Raw genomic sequence first — 18,529 nt, forward strand, 5'->3', positions numbered from 1 at the left:
CCATTTCTTTGGAGCTATTGATGTCTTCTGAAGCTTCTGAAGAATGAAAACTGGAGCCTGCTGGAAAGGAAAATCTTTTGACTTAAAAGTAGATGTATACTTTACAGGTCATTATAAAGCAGATACTATTTTACTGTCATGGGAAAAACGAGTCATAAAACTCTCTGAAACAATAAAAACAAGCTTTATAAGGGGAATAATGGTTAAATGTAAATTTAAAAATATCATCTCTTTGGACCTGTGCCCCTGTGGTACCCATGAAAATAGACACATAAACCAATCTAGAGTTCACTCAAACATAAGGGTTTTGTGATCCAGTGTTCTTTTTTCCAGGTAGCCAGTACATGATTTGGGGCATGCTGGTTTCATCTGAGCTCAAGTGTCAATGTAAGAACAAACAGAGTAGCCGGTGGTCATGTAAATGCCTGCTGGTACTGCTAGTATGTAGTCTACGACAAATTGATTATGTAAGATAACTTTAGCTAGAGAGTCCTGAGGTTCCTTAATATCAGCAGCTGAGGTGTCATTTTCTTTGACATCAATGGTCAAAGTGTTGAACAGATTCTAAAGTACATGGTGATGAGCTGCTGCTCGTGAGCAAGGTACTGGAGTCCCTCTAAAGAAATATTTATCATAGAGGATTTCTCTGGGGAGATCTCATGCGTTTTGGTGAACTGATTCTCCATGTCCAGAGACAACACCCAAACATGTTGTACCTGTGAAGGGAGAGCCTGAGAGCCGAAGACACAGCCAGGCATTACTGTGTGGGAGACACAGAGGGGGAAACTGCCTGAACCCAGACACAAGTCTTCCCATCAAGACAGGAGGACTGAGCTGCCATGGGTGCTCAGGATTCCAAGTGGGACACAAGTCCCATGACCTCTGCAGAAGCAGGGAACTTGTAGGCTGTGCTATATCCTTGGTCCAGGACCTTCTTCTCTTTCTGACATCCAACTTGCAGGTGCCTAAGAAAATCCTCGCCATGAAGAGTCTAAAGTGGTTTCCTCTCCTCTACCTAAATGCATTAGCAGACACAGGTGATCTCTGACTGAGGACATGTCTCACTGATAGCTGCTTTGTGACGGTTGGTTTTTGTGACACTTTGAGTGAACTACAGGGATTCCAAACTGATTTCTTAAACATAATCTTGGGTTTGTCCATAGTGTGTTTCTAGGTGAACATTCCTTTGAATGGGTAGCTCAGGAAAGAGGATTGTTTCCCCAATACAGGCTGGTACCCTCTACTTTCCTGAGGAACTCTTACTGAAAATCTCTTTCTACGAGCTTTTTTCTACCTTGTCCCCTAGCTTGCTGATTTGGTCCTCAGCTTAATCTAGCCTGCTTTGGATTCCTTGTACTGTGCTCTTCATTTGAGAAATTGTATTCTTCATTTCTTCTTGTCTCTTATTGATAATTTCTATGTCCTTTTTCATGCTGATATAGTCTGTAGTAAGTTCCATGTACTTTCCCTATAGATTTTGGTAATTCTTTCTGAGTTCACTGAGCTCATTAAACTTCCTAAGAACCATTGTTTGTGACTCAATATCTGATACTTTACTTACCTCCATTTCAATTAGTTCTTTGTAGGGATTCCTCCTTTCCCTTCGAGTGGGGAATATTTTTTGTCATCTTGTTATTTGTGAGACTATTTTTATTTGTTTGGCTTCTGCTTCTTTTCTTCTTCTTCTTTTTTTAATTAATTAATTTATTTTTTCAAATATGTTGGTCTCTGCCTACCCCCCACCACTTTCCCTTGCCCCCTCCCTCCCTCCCTCCCTCCCTCAACTCTTCCCCTTGGATTTTGTCCATGAGTCCTTGCTATATGTCCCTTGACTTTCCCCTTCCCTTCCTTTCCCCCACCCCCTTCCTTCTTGTCTCTGTTGGTTTCTTTTCCTTTCAGTGTTGCTGGTCTCATTTTCCTTGCATCTTTGTATTGTTGGTTAGGTTCCACTTATAAGTGAGATCATATTTCTTATGTAGATTTACCTTGACAACCTGACTTTGTGGTGTGAACGTCTGTGGTAGCAGACTGCTGTTTTTATTTCCTAGATATGCTTCTGATGATGGCAGATGTCATCCCTGCCTACTTTAGGCAGTGTATTTGAGACTTCCCGCAATCTACTGTTTGTGGCTGCCACCTTCAGCTCTTAATCAAGTCACTTTGTACTCAGTGTACCATATTAGGTGGTTCAGGGTGGGGCAGAGTCCCTCCTGGGGGAGAGGTATTGGATCCTCTCAAGCTGCTGCTCTATGGAGTCGAGTGAGCGCTGGGATTTCTCCAGCTACTCTCTTCATTCTCTTTCTGAAACCTCCATCCTCCGTCTCTCCTCAGGTGTCCCCAGACCTCTCTGCTCCCTCTTTAGCCCAGGATTTCTTTTCATTGTGGCTGCCATTCTGCACTGAGCCAGTGGCTTAGACCAGAAAATGGCCAATTCTCTCATAAATCAGATGGCAGGCAAGTTTTCTCAAATTTCCCCATCAGAGTCTACACATGAGTTAACTTGAGACAGAACCAGGCACTAGGGGACCACATGGTGGATCAAAGGAATTAATGTCATGTTAGAACTTGCAGAGCTGTTACCACCTTTCCTTGTGCGCCCTAAATCCCTGAGGTTCATTGACAGTACCAGACACTTATGATTGTTCCAATGATATTACTGAGGAAGAATAAACAGCACTGTGTGGCCTGAGAGCCCACTGAGGAAACTTTTGCAGAACAAGCTGATGTTACTCTACAATACACTGGTCCACAGTGATGGATCTTACAAACAAATTTATCCATTCATCTTGAAAATAATTCATGCAATTAGCCTTCATGTGGGAATATTTGTCATGTGTATTTACTGAAATGATACAGGTGTACTTGATTCATCAGATCACCGAATCTTTGATCAGAAAGGATGTATTCTTGATGCAGGTCCCAAGGGGAATAATATATTGTAATGACAAGATCAATATGGAGGGAACATATGCAAGAACTAAAATGACATGGTGGCAACATAATTGGCACCTGTTCGATAAATCCAGCTCAAGTTCAAGGTCTTGTGGAAATGGAACATTTTCTAGTGTTCTCCTAGGCAGGGACAGCCTGTGACATTGTCCAGACAGGGAAGACCAACCACATGCTCTTCTCAGTCCCTGGAACTAAGGGAGATCTACGTATCTGCCAGGTTTCTGGATTTGCAGGACATGGAGTCCACATGTGGGACATCACCACAGCTCCTCCATGACCGACCCTAGACAAGGCCACCTTTGAGAGGGAGCCTGAGTAATGCTGGCTGTGTCTGACTCCTCATTAGTGTCACCTTGATTAGTACAGGAATGTTTATGAGGTCTGGATTGACAGCCAGGTGCACAAGGAGATGGTGGTTCCTGCAGCCAGTGAAAGATGCAGCTGTGGGCCACAGAACAGTGAGTCTGAACGTAGGATGCTGGGGCCTGTGTTCATGGGTAGGAGGTTATAAAGGAAGATAATCCTCAGGATGAAGCATCAGGAATGGATGAAAATCGAGGGTATCCCTCACAGAGCTGGAGTCAGTCACTTAGGAAGTCACACCCAGGCCTAGAAACCATGTGGGGTCCCTGCTACATAGAGGGAAGAAGGGAGACCGAGAGTGCTTTAGTATGAGAACCATCACACTGTGTGCGGTGTGCATATCTCTTTGTGTGCGTGTCCATGTGATTTACTTTACATATAATTTACATGTGAAGAGTTGAAGTGCAGTGGGATACAACATAATACTGCATATGTGACATTCATGAGATATGCTCATTGTCGTGTTTGGGATACACCATCCACTCTGACAGCTGCTCTCATGTGCAAAACACCCATGCGAGGTAACATTCAACTGATGCTCTCTAGTGTCTCATTCACGCCACCGCTTCCTTGCCTTCATCCTCACCGACCACCACATTCTTGAAATAATATCTTTGGTTTGGGTCCTCAGGCATCTGTTCCTCACATTTCCATCATTCGTTTCAGTCTTTCTGCTAAGTCTAAGGGACACTTCAGTGTCCATGGTCAGGATGGACCACGGTTTGTTTTTCATTTACCCGTGAAGAACATATTTGTCATTTCTGAGTTTTGGCAAATATGAGTGAATCTGCTATAAACACTCTGTGGGGTGCAGGTTTCTGTGTGGACATTATTGTTATTCTCCTTTGGGTAAATACTAAGGAGTAGGTTATGGGACCCTGTGGTGAGAGGATGTTCAGCTGTGTAAGGGAGGCAGAGCAGCCACACCTCAACAGTGACACCTCTCATAGCACCTCCACCTGCAAGGACTCCTCCCCAGGTTCCAAAGGTGCACCAGAAAGTCCCTGAAGGGACACAGCCCCATACAACGTGTGAAGGAAATGTCACCAACAGCAACTCTCTCCTAAAACGCCCCGTGTGCAAGTTATGTGCAGTGACCATCCCTCTCTTCTGAGTGACACCTGGGGTCTTTCTAGAAGGAAGGGCTTCCATCCACCCACCTGGGCCACTGGGTGCTGATTGGCTCCTGCCCCACCCCCTGTGGACATGTTCCCTCACCTCCCTGTGCTCATCTGCATGGCAGCCTCATCTTCAAGCAGAATGCAAAACGAGGCCTGTTTCCTTTCCCTGGTGTCCCATGTGGCTGAGGACACTCACCTGTACCCCTCTTGCTCCCTGGCTCCTTCAGAGCCTGGCACTGGGTGCCACGTGTTGTGTTGCTCACTCACCAGCACCTGCCATGGGACCGCAGAAATATGGGGTGGCTGCACTGTCCTTGTGCCTGGAGGGGTGCTGGTGTGTAACTGGCCCTCATGGGCTGAAGTAACCTCTTCATTAGGTCCAACCAATTAATATGGGCACACAGACTCTGGGGCTGATGGAAAATCCGCAGTGCCCACAACCGGGGGCCTGCCTGTGATCCCCAATGTCTCTGCCCCACCTGGAGTCCAACTTGCTCCAGGACGTGGCCCTGGATGAACATGGCTGTAGAACCTGGGCCCCTGCTTCAGGAGGCTGTGTGCATCCAGGGCTTCATGTCAATCAGCGATGCTCAGGCAAATGTCAGTTGTGGCTTCCATTATAAATGCAGCCACACACTGGATGCTTCATTGCCTGCTGAACCATCTGACCAGGGAAATGTCTGTCTCCTTCCTCCCCTTCCTTCCTGTGTTGGGCCCTCCCACCTTGGGGACAGTGTCTAGAAGACCTGATTGTACCCAGCAGTATTCAGAGTGATAGTGAGTCATTAGCAGGGGTCAGTCTCAATGGAGAGGAAAAACGCATTGTTGGTGGTCACTGTCCCCACACCCTGCATGCAGCACTGATGCTGCAGACCCTGTGCAGACCCAGAGGGGCTCCTACCTAAGTAGCTTAGCATGTAGATCCTGATGGTACTCACACACCAGGGACAAGGTGGAGCTCAGTTCTGATGAGATTGAGGTCTCTGGAGAGCCGGGCAGACCCTGCAGCAGAGACACAGTGGCTCCCAAGAGCCGGGCCAGGTGCTTGGTCCAGGTGTGCTGTGGTCAGAGTGGGGGGCATGGAAAGCTGTCATGTGGGCAGGGCTTGGGGTGAGGATGTTCAGTGCTCTAAGGGAAGCAGAGCGGCCACACCTCAACCTCAACAGGGGCTGGGGTGGACTGGTTCTCCGACCAGGGGCAAAGGAGTGGTCACCTGGGCTTTCTTATCAGTGTGTCCTGCTGAGAGAAAATGGGGACAAAATGGATGAGACTCAAAAGTGTGAACTCAGACATCCAGCATCAAACCTGGGATGAGAGTCCTGAGCCCACCTACTCATTGCAATAAGAAGTGAGAGGGAGGCTGTCATGCACTGGAGTGCACAGCCATCTGCAATTATGAGAAAGCAGATAAGCACACACAAAGGACTACACAGCGGTCATGGTGGAACATGTTTAATGGCAGTTGCTGCAGTCTGAGACTTTTCTCATTAAATCAAAAGTCATGTGTTAGCTGCCTCCTATCAGGGATTTCAGCTCTGGAAGAGTCAAGAATCCTGAGTTAGACGTCCTGCACTGGAACCGTTCTCAAAGGTGTGGGGTTCACAGTTGCTCCATGAGCTGTGAGGTATTCCTGAGGACCACTTTGTGAGGTATCCAGAATTGTAACCCGCACAAGCCAGACCTTAAAAGGACCTATTAGCCCCGGCCAGAAAACCAGAGATGCTGAGTGGCTGACAAGACCCAATACTGGCACCAAGGGTACCCTGGGAAATCCAGCCTACAGAATGAGTTATATTTACTGAAGCTTGCTCTGTTTCGCACTGCCCTGATAAGGAAAAATCAAGTGTTTAGTCTCAAAGGAGAGGAGTAGTTTCCTGAGCCCGTGAACCTTGTCTTAATGATCATCTGACATCAGTGTGTCTAACAGACCCTTCTCCAAGGCTGACCTATGTTTTCCTCTTATTGTTATCTATAGCTCTCTGACATGGATTGATGAGCTTTACTGTATGCTGTGGACCCCTGCACATAATCATTCTCAATAAAAGCCATTTCCGAGAAGGGCTCAAGGCTTCCCCTCCAGAGGGAATTACTGCCCCCTTTTCTTGACAGGCAATAAGTGTCTGGAACAACCTGTTATTTCATCTGCGGCAGACCAGAGCGACTTCTGGGAACAGGATCCCCCACAAGGTGTGAACCCAGGGGCTGCTCTGGGGACTCACTAAGGCCTTTGTTGTTAACACACAAGCTGAGGTCTCAGACATGATCTTCATCAGCCATTCCCCCTGATTCCCATTCACCCGATAAATCTCCTAGTGGCAGATCATGAAGACCCTATTGAGGATGATGTGGGGGGAAGGCTGACTGTCTGTTGAGAATATTGGATGTGTGGATCATGTGATAGTGAATTTAGGGGTCCACTTGACTGGCAGAGGGTGCCTGCATATTTGTTGAAACATTAGTTGGAGGTTTCTGAGGGTGTGATTTTAATCAGTGGACTGCATGAGGTGTATTGTCCTCCCCAATGTGGTAGACCTGCCAACATTGCGGGCCTGCAGGGGACCAGTGTGACCCCCCTGCTTGAGGGTCTTGGAACTGGAGCATCCACAAGAGCTTTGGTCCTGCCTCCAGCACCCATGGCACATGGGCTGCTCCAGCGTCTCAGACCTGAGTCCTTGGACTGGAACTACCACTGGGGTTCCTCTGTCATCCTTGTATCACCCTTCTCCATGATTTCCCCTGAACCTCCTTTCTGTGACACTCTGATTTCCTCAGAACCACAGGGCAGGATGAGTGTCCCTGTCTCAGGAATACCAGGATGATGCAGGTGCGACCTGAGGGTGGACCCTGATCCAGAGGCCTATCAGCCCTGCCCTTGTCACACAAGCTGTGCCTTTCCCTCCCCTTTGCCCTCATCCCGTTGCTTCCGGGATGGATGGGAGACCATGACAGAGGACCCCGAGCTCACTGTGGAAATTTTTACTGTTTGTCCTATCTCAGCACAGTCTCTGGTCACAGGTGCTTCTTGTCTATTTCAGGTGATCATGTGTTGACTCCTTTTACTTAAGTTTCTTGCCTGCCTCCCAGGTGCTGTGGCCCCTCCTCTCTGATTAGGAAAATAGCAAAATCTCTAGTTTCCAAGCAAGTATTGTAAACTCAATAACAAGACATTTTCCAACATCACCATGAAACATCATCCTCCTTCAAAAGAAGAGAACATGGGAAGATGCAAGGACACAGATGAGCCTTGGAGACACAATGCCTGGGGAAGAGACCACTCTTAGCACCACAGTGGCTATGTGCTTCCAGGTCTGTGAGAGATAGAGGGTCAAAGGCGTGGAGACAGAGTATAGAAAGGGTAAATGGGATGGGGGACAGGAGATGGGGAGTTATTATTTAAATGGCACGGTGTCAGTGTGGGCAAGAGGAATTCTGGACTTGGAAGGTGAAAGATTACACAAACTTTTGGACATGTTTAATGTCACTCTGCATTTAAAATAGTTTAGCCTGCCAAAAATTTGGGGCAAAACTCTCAGAAGTGGTGGGACTGTTCTATGTGTATTTCCAGGAAAATAGAATCTAGGAAGAGGGGAAACCTGGTCCAGGACTCTGAGGTACAGGGGTCCCTGTGCTGAGAGCAGTGTGTGAGGTGGAGACATGGGATCAAGGACAGTGGGTTAGTCACACCCTGAGAGGGTGCAGGGCATGACAAGGACCCGGAACTTCTTTGAGAGAGATGCGATGTGTGTGGCATATCACTAGGGCCCTGCACTCACTAATATATGGAGTCACCAGGATGAGTTGTGGGGACACACAACTGTCCAGGACACACACACACACACACAAGAACATGTCACACAGAATGGGCCTGACCTTCTCAGGAGACACCTTGTCTCCATGAATATTGACTTTGAAGCATCCTCTGAGCAGCTAACCTAGCATGGGAGTGAAAAAAATGACAAGATCCTCAACAGGGTCCACTTATTCAGGTCTCAGTATCTAAAGCTCCTGGAAAATTGGGACACGGAGACACCCAGGCACCCACCTGAAATGGACCTCTCGTCAGCATCGCAGGCAAAGGTGAGGAGGTGAGGACTTGTTCACTCTGAGGGCCCTCTGGGGAAGGTGAGGACACTCTGGGCTTTTTAAGGCCCTAAACAGGGGCTCAGTTCTCCCCCATGTTGGGGAGGAGACAGGAGCTGGTAACAGAGCACAGGTGTACACTGGGGCACAGGCGTGCTGCTCACTGGATGATATGTTCTTACAGCGTCTCTCCCTTGGCTCTCACCTCCCATTCCCTCATTCTGGTCACAACAGGTGGGATCCAGCACTGCTGATGGGCCCCCTAGCCCCTGCAGGACAACAGTGTCATCCCCACCACAGATGTCACTTTGGTCCCATGTGGCTGTACCAACCCACCATTCCTGTAAACAATGGGGGATCTCCCAAGACATTTGTCACCTGAGGTATCCTCTCAGCAGGTCCTTAGATGCCCTCAGTCTGTCCTATGAGCCCCAGTCCTTGCTCTGCACTATTAGATGATGGGCACTGCAGTGGCAAGTTTCTGTGGATGGAGGGTGTTTGAGACTCGGGTAAGGGAACCTGGTTTTAAGCCTTTATCAGGCTGTTATATCCCATCCTGTGTTCCTCTTTAGTTTAGTGATTGAATGAAAGATACACCTACTTTGCACTTTGGTTTCCTCCATGTTTTCATTTCCCTCACCTTGTCCTTCATGAGCTCCCTGTTCCCTTCCCAGGACATCAGGCCCCAGATCCACCACCGGCTCTCAGGTGAACACAGTGATGGCAGGTTCCAAACTGACCCTCTGTGACCAGGAAGCAGGGCCCATACTCCTCACATGTTTCAGGACATGGCTTGGCACAGTGCCAGTGCCCATGTTGCCCTGGGGAAACGTGACTCCAGGACACATTGGCCCATGTAGTCTAGGAGCCTGGGAGGCCTCCTGAGCAGCTCACCTGTGGGAAGGGGCTGCTCTGCCTGGGAGGAAGCGAGATGAAAGGGCCCAGTCTGTGTAACACCTGTGTCAGCTTAAGGGTCTATGGTGGACTCTGTGCAGAAGGTCCTAACTTGTGTAGCCCATTCTCTGGAGCCGGACTGAGACAGAGGCTGCACCTGCACCACCAGCTGCAGGCACAGGGGTCTCAGCCAGGGAAAGGGAAAGATGGTTCTTTATTTTGCAATATTTTTACATGAAAATTTAAATCATGCTCTCTTTATATGAAATTATGATTATCGAATGTGACAAGGATGTGTCTATTTCATGTATTCCTTTGGACTTGGGAAGTTGTTTGGCCCTAATTTTAATGTTTTAATATCCACTTGAATAATCTATGAAAATGAAATAATGTGATCGCTCACCAAGTTCAGCTTTAATGTTAAACAAAGAAAGAATGGCTGTCCGTTGGCATGATTCAAAGATGACTCACAGCCAAATACTCTCCCAGACCTGACTTTTGTCATCGGGTCCAAGAGGGGAAACGTGCTCAGGGCACAGAAGGACAGTGGCCTCGCTCTCCCCTCACTTATGAGACTTGAGTCTACTGTATGCAAATTTCCCTCTCTGCTCCAGGTTAAAACTTTTCCTTAGCTGTGGGGGCTCACAGCACTCTCCTCACAGAGGGCTGAGTCTCTGGGGAAGGCAGAAGTGTGTGTGGAAGATGAGATTGCTGGGTGACCTCCTGTGCCTGCTGACAGCTCCCGAGGGTGAGTGTCTCAGAAGTCAGACACGGGTCTATGGGGCAGTGGTGACTGCACGTAACCGATGTGGACTGATGTTCTTTCTCCCCAGGTTTCAGGTCCCAGGGGCAGCTGCAGGAATTGGGCCCAGGACTGGTGAAGCCCACGCATACCCTCTCCCTCACCTGCACTGTCTCCAGATTCTCTATCACAACTAGTAATTATGGCTGGATCTGGACCCGCCAGTCCCCAGCAAAGGGGCTGGAATATATTGGGTACATAACTGGTGGTGGAAGTACTTCTATAGCCTGTCCCTCAAGGCCGAGCCTCCATCTCCAGAGACACATCCAAGAACCAGTTCTCCCTGCAGCTGAGCTCCTTGAGCACCGAGGACTCAGCTGTGTATTACTGTGCAAGAGACACAGTGAGGGGAAGTCAGCAAGATCCCAGACACAAACCTCCCTGTGGGAAACAGAAAGGCTGGGCTGCAGGGGGCGCTCAGAACACCAGAGGAAACTGGAAAACTGACACTGGTGCACAGATTGTTACATGCCAGGACCAACTTTCTGACTCACTATTCCTGCATCAGCATCTGCTCCTGCTCCTGGGGAGACACTGGTCCAGTGTTCTCTGTGCCATTACCCTCAAGGCTACAGGCAGTGCACTCTGAGAAGAGGGACCTGAGTGTTGTAGGTCAGAGAAAACCTCCATCCCAAAATCACATCAGTATTGGATACACTGAGTGGATAAATTGATGCGGAGATCCTGCCCATGTGTTAGGAACTGGCGAGAAGTGGACACTTGGGTCATTACCATGAAACTTATCACAGTGTTTGTGTATATGCAATTTATTGAATGGTAGAAGTGCATTGGCATTAGGGCTATGTTCAAGGGATACTTACACTCACATCTCTGCTTTCTTCTCCTGGAGCTGCATCTCCCTCTACCTCTGCTGAAAGAAGCACTTATCATAATCAGAGTTACAGAATTACAGACCATGGAAAATCATTGGATCCCAAGATCTCTAAGTTAATCAAGGATGACAAAGTCTCCTGGAGGAGTTGGGTCACTGAGGAGAGAACAGAAACATGTGTAGGAAGTAATTATTTTATTTTTGTATTATTACTTTTGTCTGTTCAATAGAAGTCTTTTTTTTTTTCATATTATCAGAGTGTAAAGAAGAGATAGAAAAAAAGACGGGGCAGGGAGAGAGACAGAGAGAGAGAGAGAGAGAGAGAGAGAGAGAGAGAGAGAGAGAGAGAGAGAGAGAGAGAGAGATTGCCTTCCATTCAGGCCTAGACAGTGGATCATATGTTTTCAGATCTGGGATCAAATGCACAACCTTCAGTAGCAAAACATCATGCAACCTACTGAGCCAAACTGTCCAAGGCTGAGGTTTAATTCTTTACAGATATGTACCCTTGGACAGGTCATACACTGAGGCCTTGTCATCATTTATTTAGACAGTGCCACAACTCCCTATGTAGTAGGAGGACATGGAGATAGCGTTCCTCTACTGAGGTAAAGCAGACAAGCCCCAACCCTGCAGCTCTGGGACAGGAACCCAGCCCAGGATATCAGGGTGTCCGCAGTCCATGTTGAGGACAGGAAACAGACCACTCACCATGGAACATGGCCTCTGCTGGGTATTCCCTGTAGCTATTTTAACAGGTAATTTATGGAGAATGAGAAACACTGAGTATCTGAGTGGATATGACTGGGAGAAATAGTGGACAGGGGACAGTTTATTGACAAGGATGTCTTTGTGTTTGAGGTTTCCAGTGTGAGGTGCAGCTGGTGGAGTCTCGGAGATGCTTCAAACTGGGACCTCTCTGAGACTCTCCAGCTCAGCCTCTGGATGCACCTTCAGTGGCTCCATGTGCACTGAGACTGCCAGGCTCCAGGGAAGGGGCTGGAGTGAGGCTCAGACATTAATGGGGATGGAAGTACCACACAATATGCCAGTTCTCTGAAGGGCCAATTTAACTTCTCCAGGGCCAATGGCAAACACGTGCTGTCCCTGCAAATGGACAGCCTGGGAGCCAAGGACAGAGTCGTGCATTACTTTGTGAGAGAAACTCAGGGGAAGTCAATGTGAGCCCAGAAATTTTCCCTGTGGGAGACAGGAGGGCTGGGCTGCAAGGAGTGCAAGGAATTACCTCATATCATGAACTGTATAAAGGTCTGACTCCTCGGCTGTGGGCTAGATGATCCCTGGCACCACTTAGTTGCCTACAGTGGTTGGACCCCTCACATTACACATCATTAGGACACGGATTGATGTAGTGCCTTAGAGCAAGACTTTGGAACATGGACTCAAATAACCTACCCAGACTCACCAGGATTTGGGCACATAGTGACACACTGTTGTACAGAGGAGGAACTCATGAGACATCCTCTCATATTTCCTGGGTGGCTTGTATAGATGTCATGCTGAGCCTGGAGGCTTCTCTGGCATTCACTTGAGAGAACAGGGGAGGCCTCTATTTTTTTTTTTTTTTTTTACCTCATGTATACGTGGGTCTTGTTGGGTGGTGTCAGCCACTATCTGAGAATCCACATGTCCAAACTTCTGGAATCCTTAGGGTCTGGATATCATAGGTCAGGCCATCCACCTTCAACATATATTTCAGAGCCCTATAGGTGTCCATGGTGACCACGGAGAGAAGAACATCTTTGAGGAGCCGAGATAGGAACAGTCATGGGGGACAAAGGGGTCATCCACCTGCAAGGCTCCCTGGTCTGTCTGAGTCATCATCATGAGACGTTGTAGCCAAAACAGTATCCTGCTGTACTTGTGGATGACGTGTCTCTGGCCCCCAAAACTCAGGTTGTAGGAGGGCCAGCCTGGTGTCTGAAGGCCTTTGTCATGGAGCAGCTCATTCCTGGTATAACTACCTTGGAGGAGATGGAGCTCCATAGGGGACGGCGTTGAGAATGCTGGACAGGACCCATGCCACCCAGAGCCCAAAGGGCAAGAAGGGCATCCTCAGAGTGACCGATTCCTCTGCCAGCCTCATGTCCCCTCTTGGGGACAACTGTCAGTGGGAATGGAGAAAGGGAGGATCCTCAGAGAAGGCAAGACCCAACCACCTGCCCTGGCCAATCTTTGCCTGGGCAACAGTGAGAAAATCTACCCTGGGTGGGGCAGCTGAGGGGACTAGGCAACAGTGACAGGGTGTGACCAGGAGCCTTGAAGTCAGCTGGGAGGTCAGTGTGAGCCCAGACACGAACCTCCCTGAGGGAGACGAGGTCTGGGATCCAGGGGGTGCTCAGGAGCTCCAGGGGATTTCTTTCTTTCTTTCTATCTATCTATCTATCTATCTATCTATCTATCTATCTATCTATCTATCTATCTATCTATCATCTATCTATCTATCTATCGTATAGAGACAGTGGCCGGAGGGAGATTGAGAGGGAGAGAAATATCCACATGTGAAATATTGCATTTCACTCACCTCCTACTGGAATCTGGATGTCATCCCAAGCATGTATCCTGGCCTGTGACCTTACGGTTTATATGTTATCATGAGCCCCACTAATCAGGGCTAAAATACTTTTATGTGGGAAAACCTTTAGATATGGAGGGAGACAAGAGGATGGAGATGCAGCGGCTTTCTGTACATGGGGTCATCAATGATATTCAGGGTCGTTCATGTGCATAAGAGACAGCATTGTCACCATGAAGCCTTGAGGGTATCAGGGACATCAATATCACTGGCGAGTGATCATGACAGAAGAGGGAATCAGAGCCATTGGGCTCACTAATGGGCACAAGGGACATCAGTGTCACCACATGGCAATCAAGACACTGGGGTCTCAATGCAATTAAAGGGAGGGGTCCGGCTCTGAAGCTGGTTCCCAGGGGGTTTGAGGAAGGGCTTCCCTAAGGTCATTAATTTCTTCACCTCCTTTTATCTCTTGGGGTCATTCCTGCTTCATTTTATGTGTCTTTAATTTCTTACCCTCCCTCATCCAAAAAAAGGAAAGAACTGGGTAAGTAGATAAGGTTGCTTTCTCATCCAGGGTCTTATTTTCCCCCTAACTCTGTACTGTCTGTACTTTTGGGTCGACAAACAAAACAGTTGAATATTCACACTAAGCCACAACTGAGGATGATTCCCCTGCTACAGTGCAGCTTTAAGCCTGCTGTTCTGAATCCATGGGCTGAGTCACACCCTCTTCCCCACACACCACAGACCGTCTCACTTGCGAATGATCAGCGCTGCCAGGACCTCTGATTGCTGGGGAGCAGTGAGTCACTTTCCTCTCCCCAACATGGTTGGGCATTAAGCAATGAGTGACTGCCTCTCGCATATTCCCTACTGGGGATGTGGCAGCAACCTCAGCATGTGCCCTGACTGGGAATCAAAATGGCCACACCAGCTGAGACTCTGTGATTCTATTTTATATCAGTGAACTGGGTGAGACTGGTCACCCTTCCTAACCTGTGAGACCTTGCCTAACAGTTGAAGACCTTCGGGAGACCAATGGAATCCTCCTGCTTGAGGGCCTTGGAACTGGAGATTCCACATGAACTTTGGTCCTGTCCCCAGTTTCCAGGACACATGGGGCTCTCCTGCATCTGAAGTCTGTGTCCCTGGTCTGGAACTAATCTTGAGGCTCCTCTGTGACCCTCATATACAATTTCTCCTCCATTTTCACTGAACCTCATTTCTTTCATAGTCTCCTATTTCCTCAGAGCCACTGGGCAAGGGCAGGATGTGTTTCCCTCCCAGGGACCCCAGGCTGAGTCAGGTGTGACCTGGAGGTGGACACAGTTCCTGTCAGATGAAGGGCCCATCAGCCCTGCCTTGTCACTCAGGCTGTGTCCCTCCCTCCCTTTGTCCTCATTCTGCTGTTTCCAGGATGGTTTGGAGACCATGACAGAAGACCCCTAGCTCACTATGATAATTATTACTGTTTGTCCTAACTCAGCACAACCTCTGGTCACAGGAACTTTCTGTCCATTTCAGGTGATTACCTGTTGACTCCTTTCACCTGAGTTTGTTGTTGTCTTTCCATGTGCCATACATCCTACTCTCTGATCAGGAAAATGGCAAAATCACCTGTTTATAAGCAAATAGAGGAAACTCAATAGCAAGAAGTGCTCCGTCCTCACCACAAAATACCACCTCCCCTTCAAAAGAAGAGAACATGGACCACTGTTCTCATAGAAAAGAAGATGCAAGAGCTCAGATGAGCCTTGGAGAAAAAATCCCTGGGGAAATAGACCACTCTCACCACCACAGTGGTCGTGTGCTTCCAGGTCTGTGAGAGACGGAGGGTCAAGGGTGTGGGGGCTGGATGCCTAAAGGGTAACTGGGGTGGGGGCAAGAGATGGGGAGTTATTATTTAAAGGCCACTCGGTCAGTGTGGGATGGTGAGAAAGTCTAGATTTGTAAGGTGACAGGTTGCAGAATCTTTTGAATGTGTTTAACATCACTGTGTGCACTTAAAATAGATTAGCCTGGTGAATGTTTGGAGCAAAACCCTCAGAAGTGGTGGGGCTGTTCTATGAATGTTTCCAGGAAAATGGAACCTGGGAAGAGGGGGAGCCTGTTCCAGGACTCTGGGCTACAGGGGTCCCTGGGCTGAGAGATGTGTGAGAAGTGTAGGTGTGGGACAAAAGACAGTGGGTGAGTCACATCCTGAGAGAGTGCAGGATATGGCAAGGACCCGGAGCCTCATTGAGGGAGATATGATGAGGGTGGCATGTCATTAGGGCCCAGCACTTTCTGACTTACAGTGTCACCAGGGTGAGTTATTGAGATGTATGGCAGTCCAGGACACTTACCACACACAGGGCCATGCCACACAGAATGGGCTCAACCTTCTCAGGAGACATTTTGTCCCCATGAATTTTCACTTTGTAGCATCCTCTGAGCAGCTAACATGGCAAGGCAGTGAGAAAAATGAAAAAAAAATACTCAGCAGGTTCACTTCTCTGGGTCTCAGTCTCTAAAGCTCCTGGAAAACAGAAACAGAGACACCCAGGTGCCCACCTAAAATGTGTCTCTGGGCAGCATCACAGGAAAAAGTGCTGGGGGAGGACATGTCCCTTCTCAGGGCTCCTGGGGCAGGTGAGGACACATGGGGCTGGGCAGGGTCCTAATCAGGGGCTCAGTTCTCTTCCATATTGGGGAGAGAACAGGAGTGGGTTACAGAGCAGAGGTGTACACTGGGACATAGGTGTGCTGTCGCTGGAGGAGATGTCCCCACAGCCTCTCTCCCTTGGCTTCCACCTCCCCTTCTATCATGTGGTCACAATGGCTTGGCTGCATCCCTCCTGACAGGTCCCCTAGCTACTGGAGGACAGCGGTGCCATCCGCTTCACAGATGCCACCTCGGTCTTACGAGGTTACAACCACTCATCACTCTCACCACTCCTGTCAACAAAGGGGGGATCTCTTGAGACATTTGTCACCTGAGGAAATCTCTCAGATGATCCTTAGATGCCCTCAGTCTGTTAGATGTGCCCCAGGCCTTGCTATGCACTGTTAGATGATGGGCTCTGCAGTGGGGAGTTTCCGTGGATGGAAGGTGTTGGGGACTCAGGCAAGCAAACCTGGTTTTAAGCGTTTACCAGGCTGTTGAGTCCCATCATAAATTTCACTTGTCTTAAATGTTTGAATAAAAGATACAGCTAGTTTGTACTTTGGTTTCTGTTCATCTGTCACCTTGGCCTTCATGATGCACCTTCCCAGGACATCTCCAAATCTGTCTCCAGGCTTTCAGATGAACATGGAAATAACAGATTCCAAACTGACCTCTGTGACCAGAAAGCAGGTCCCGTCTTCCTCAAGCACCTCAGGACACCTGCTGGCCCAGAGTCAGTGTCTGTGTTTCTCTGGAAGAAGCTGACTCCAGGTCTCAGGGCCCCTTGTGGTCTAGGAATCTGGCATGTGTCCAGAGCAGCTCACCTGAAGGAAGAGGCTGCACTGTCCTGGGGAAGCTGAGACCAAAGGAAGGGCACATCTTGTGGAACACCTGTGTCAGCTTCAGGGTCTCAGCTGGACTCTAGGCAGCAGATTCTAACCTCATGGCCAATTCTCTGGAGCTGGACTGGGACAGAATCTGCACCTGCTCTACCACCTGCAGGCACAGGGGCCTCAGCCAGGGCAAGGGAAAGACTGTTGTTTACTTTCAAATGTTAATACATGAAAATTTACATCAAATTATTTTTCACAAGAAATTATGATTATCTAATCTGGAAAGTCTGTGTGTACTTTATGTATTTCTTTGGACTTGGGAAGCTGTTTAGGGATATAGTGTTAATCTATATTAAGATCCATGTGAATAATTTATGAAATTAAAATAGTGTGACCCTTCACCCAGTCTAGCTTTAAATGTTCAACATTGAAAAAATGGCAGTCCATCGGCATGTTTCAAAGTTGACAGATAACCCAGCTACTCTCCCATACCTGACCTACACCAATCAGTCCAAGAGAAGGAATGTGCTAAGGACACTGACGGAGAGTGGCCTCAGTCTCTCCCCACTTATGTGAATAGAGATACTAACATGCAAATTTCTGTTTCAGCTCCAGATTAAATCCTCCCCTGGGCTGTAGGGGCTCACAGCTCTCTCCTGACACAGGGCTGAGACTCTGGTGAAGACAGACCTGCGTATAGAAGATGAAACTGCTGGGTCTGTTCCTGTGCCTGCTGACAGCCCCCCAGGGTGAGTGTCTCAGGAGTCAGACACGGGTCTATGGGATGGTGGTGACTGCACATGACTGACAGGGACAGATGCTCTTTGTCCCCAGGTGTCCTGTGCCAATGGAAGCTGCAAGAGTCAGGCCCAGGACTGGTGAAGCCCTCACAGACCCTCTCCCTCACCTGCACAGTGTCCGGTGGCTCAGTCACCAGCAGTGACTACTGGAACTGGGTCCGCCAGCCTCCAGGGAAGTCACTGGAATGGATGGGGTGGTGGTCAGGAAGCACAAGATACAACCCAGCGTTCCAGGGCCGCATCTCCATCACTGCTGACACATCCAGGAACCAGTTCTCCCTGCAGCTGAGCTCCGTGACCCCTGGGGACACAGCTGTGTATTACTGTGCAAGAGACACAGTGAGGGGAAGTCAGCAGGAGCCCAGACACAAACCTGCTTAAGGGAGCCACTGGAGGGCTGTGCTGCAGGGGCCACTCAGGACACTAGGGGGCAGTCAGGACCCAGATGCCAGGTATCCACAGCAGAAGCTGGTGTAGGTGGAGGCTGAGAACTGGCTCTCTCCATAGTCTGGCTTTCCTCTCCATCTGACATCTGCTTCTGCATCTTCTCCAGAATCTGGACCAGGACTCCAACAGGAAAGACAACTCAGCAGCAAGTGGAAGTTCCCAGGGCTTACATGTCAGCAGCTAGCTGAGTGCTGGTCAATCCTGCCAGAGAGGAAGCTT

The 18,529-nt window shown here is 48.7% G+C and overlaps 1 gene segment (V, D, J or C); it reads left to right on the forward strand.

Annotated features, from left to right (window-relative positions):
- Window positions 1-17,766: 17,766 nt before the first annotated feature.
- LOC129064947 (immunoglobulin heavy variable 4-59-like) lies at window positions 17,767-18,244 on the forward strand. The segment is given in 2 exon segments: window positions 17,767-17,812; window positions 17,898-18,244. Coding segments are annotated over 2 exon segments (393 nt in total).
- The last annotated feature ends 285 nt before the right edge of the window (window positions 18,245-18,529 follow it).

This window comes from Pteronotus mesoamericanus, unplaced genomic scaffold, assembly GCF_021234165.1.
Source record: "Pteronotus mesoamericanus isolate MK-2021 breed Mesoamerican mustached bat unplaced genomic scaffold, CSHL_Meso_final contig_170, whole genome shotgun sequence".
In the NCBI taxonomy this organism is placed as follows: Eukaryota; Metazoa; Chordata; class Mammalia; order Chiroptera; family Mormoopidae; genus Pteronotus; species Pteronotus mesoamericanus.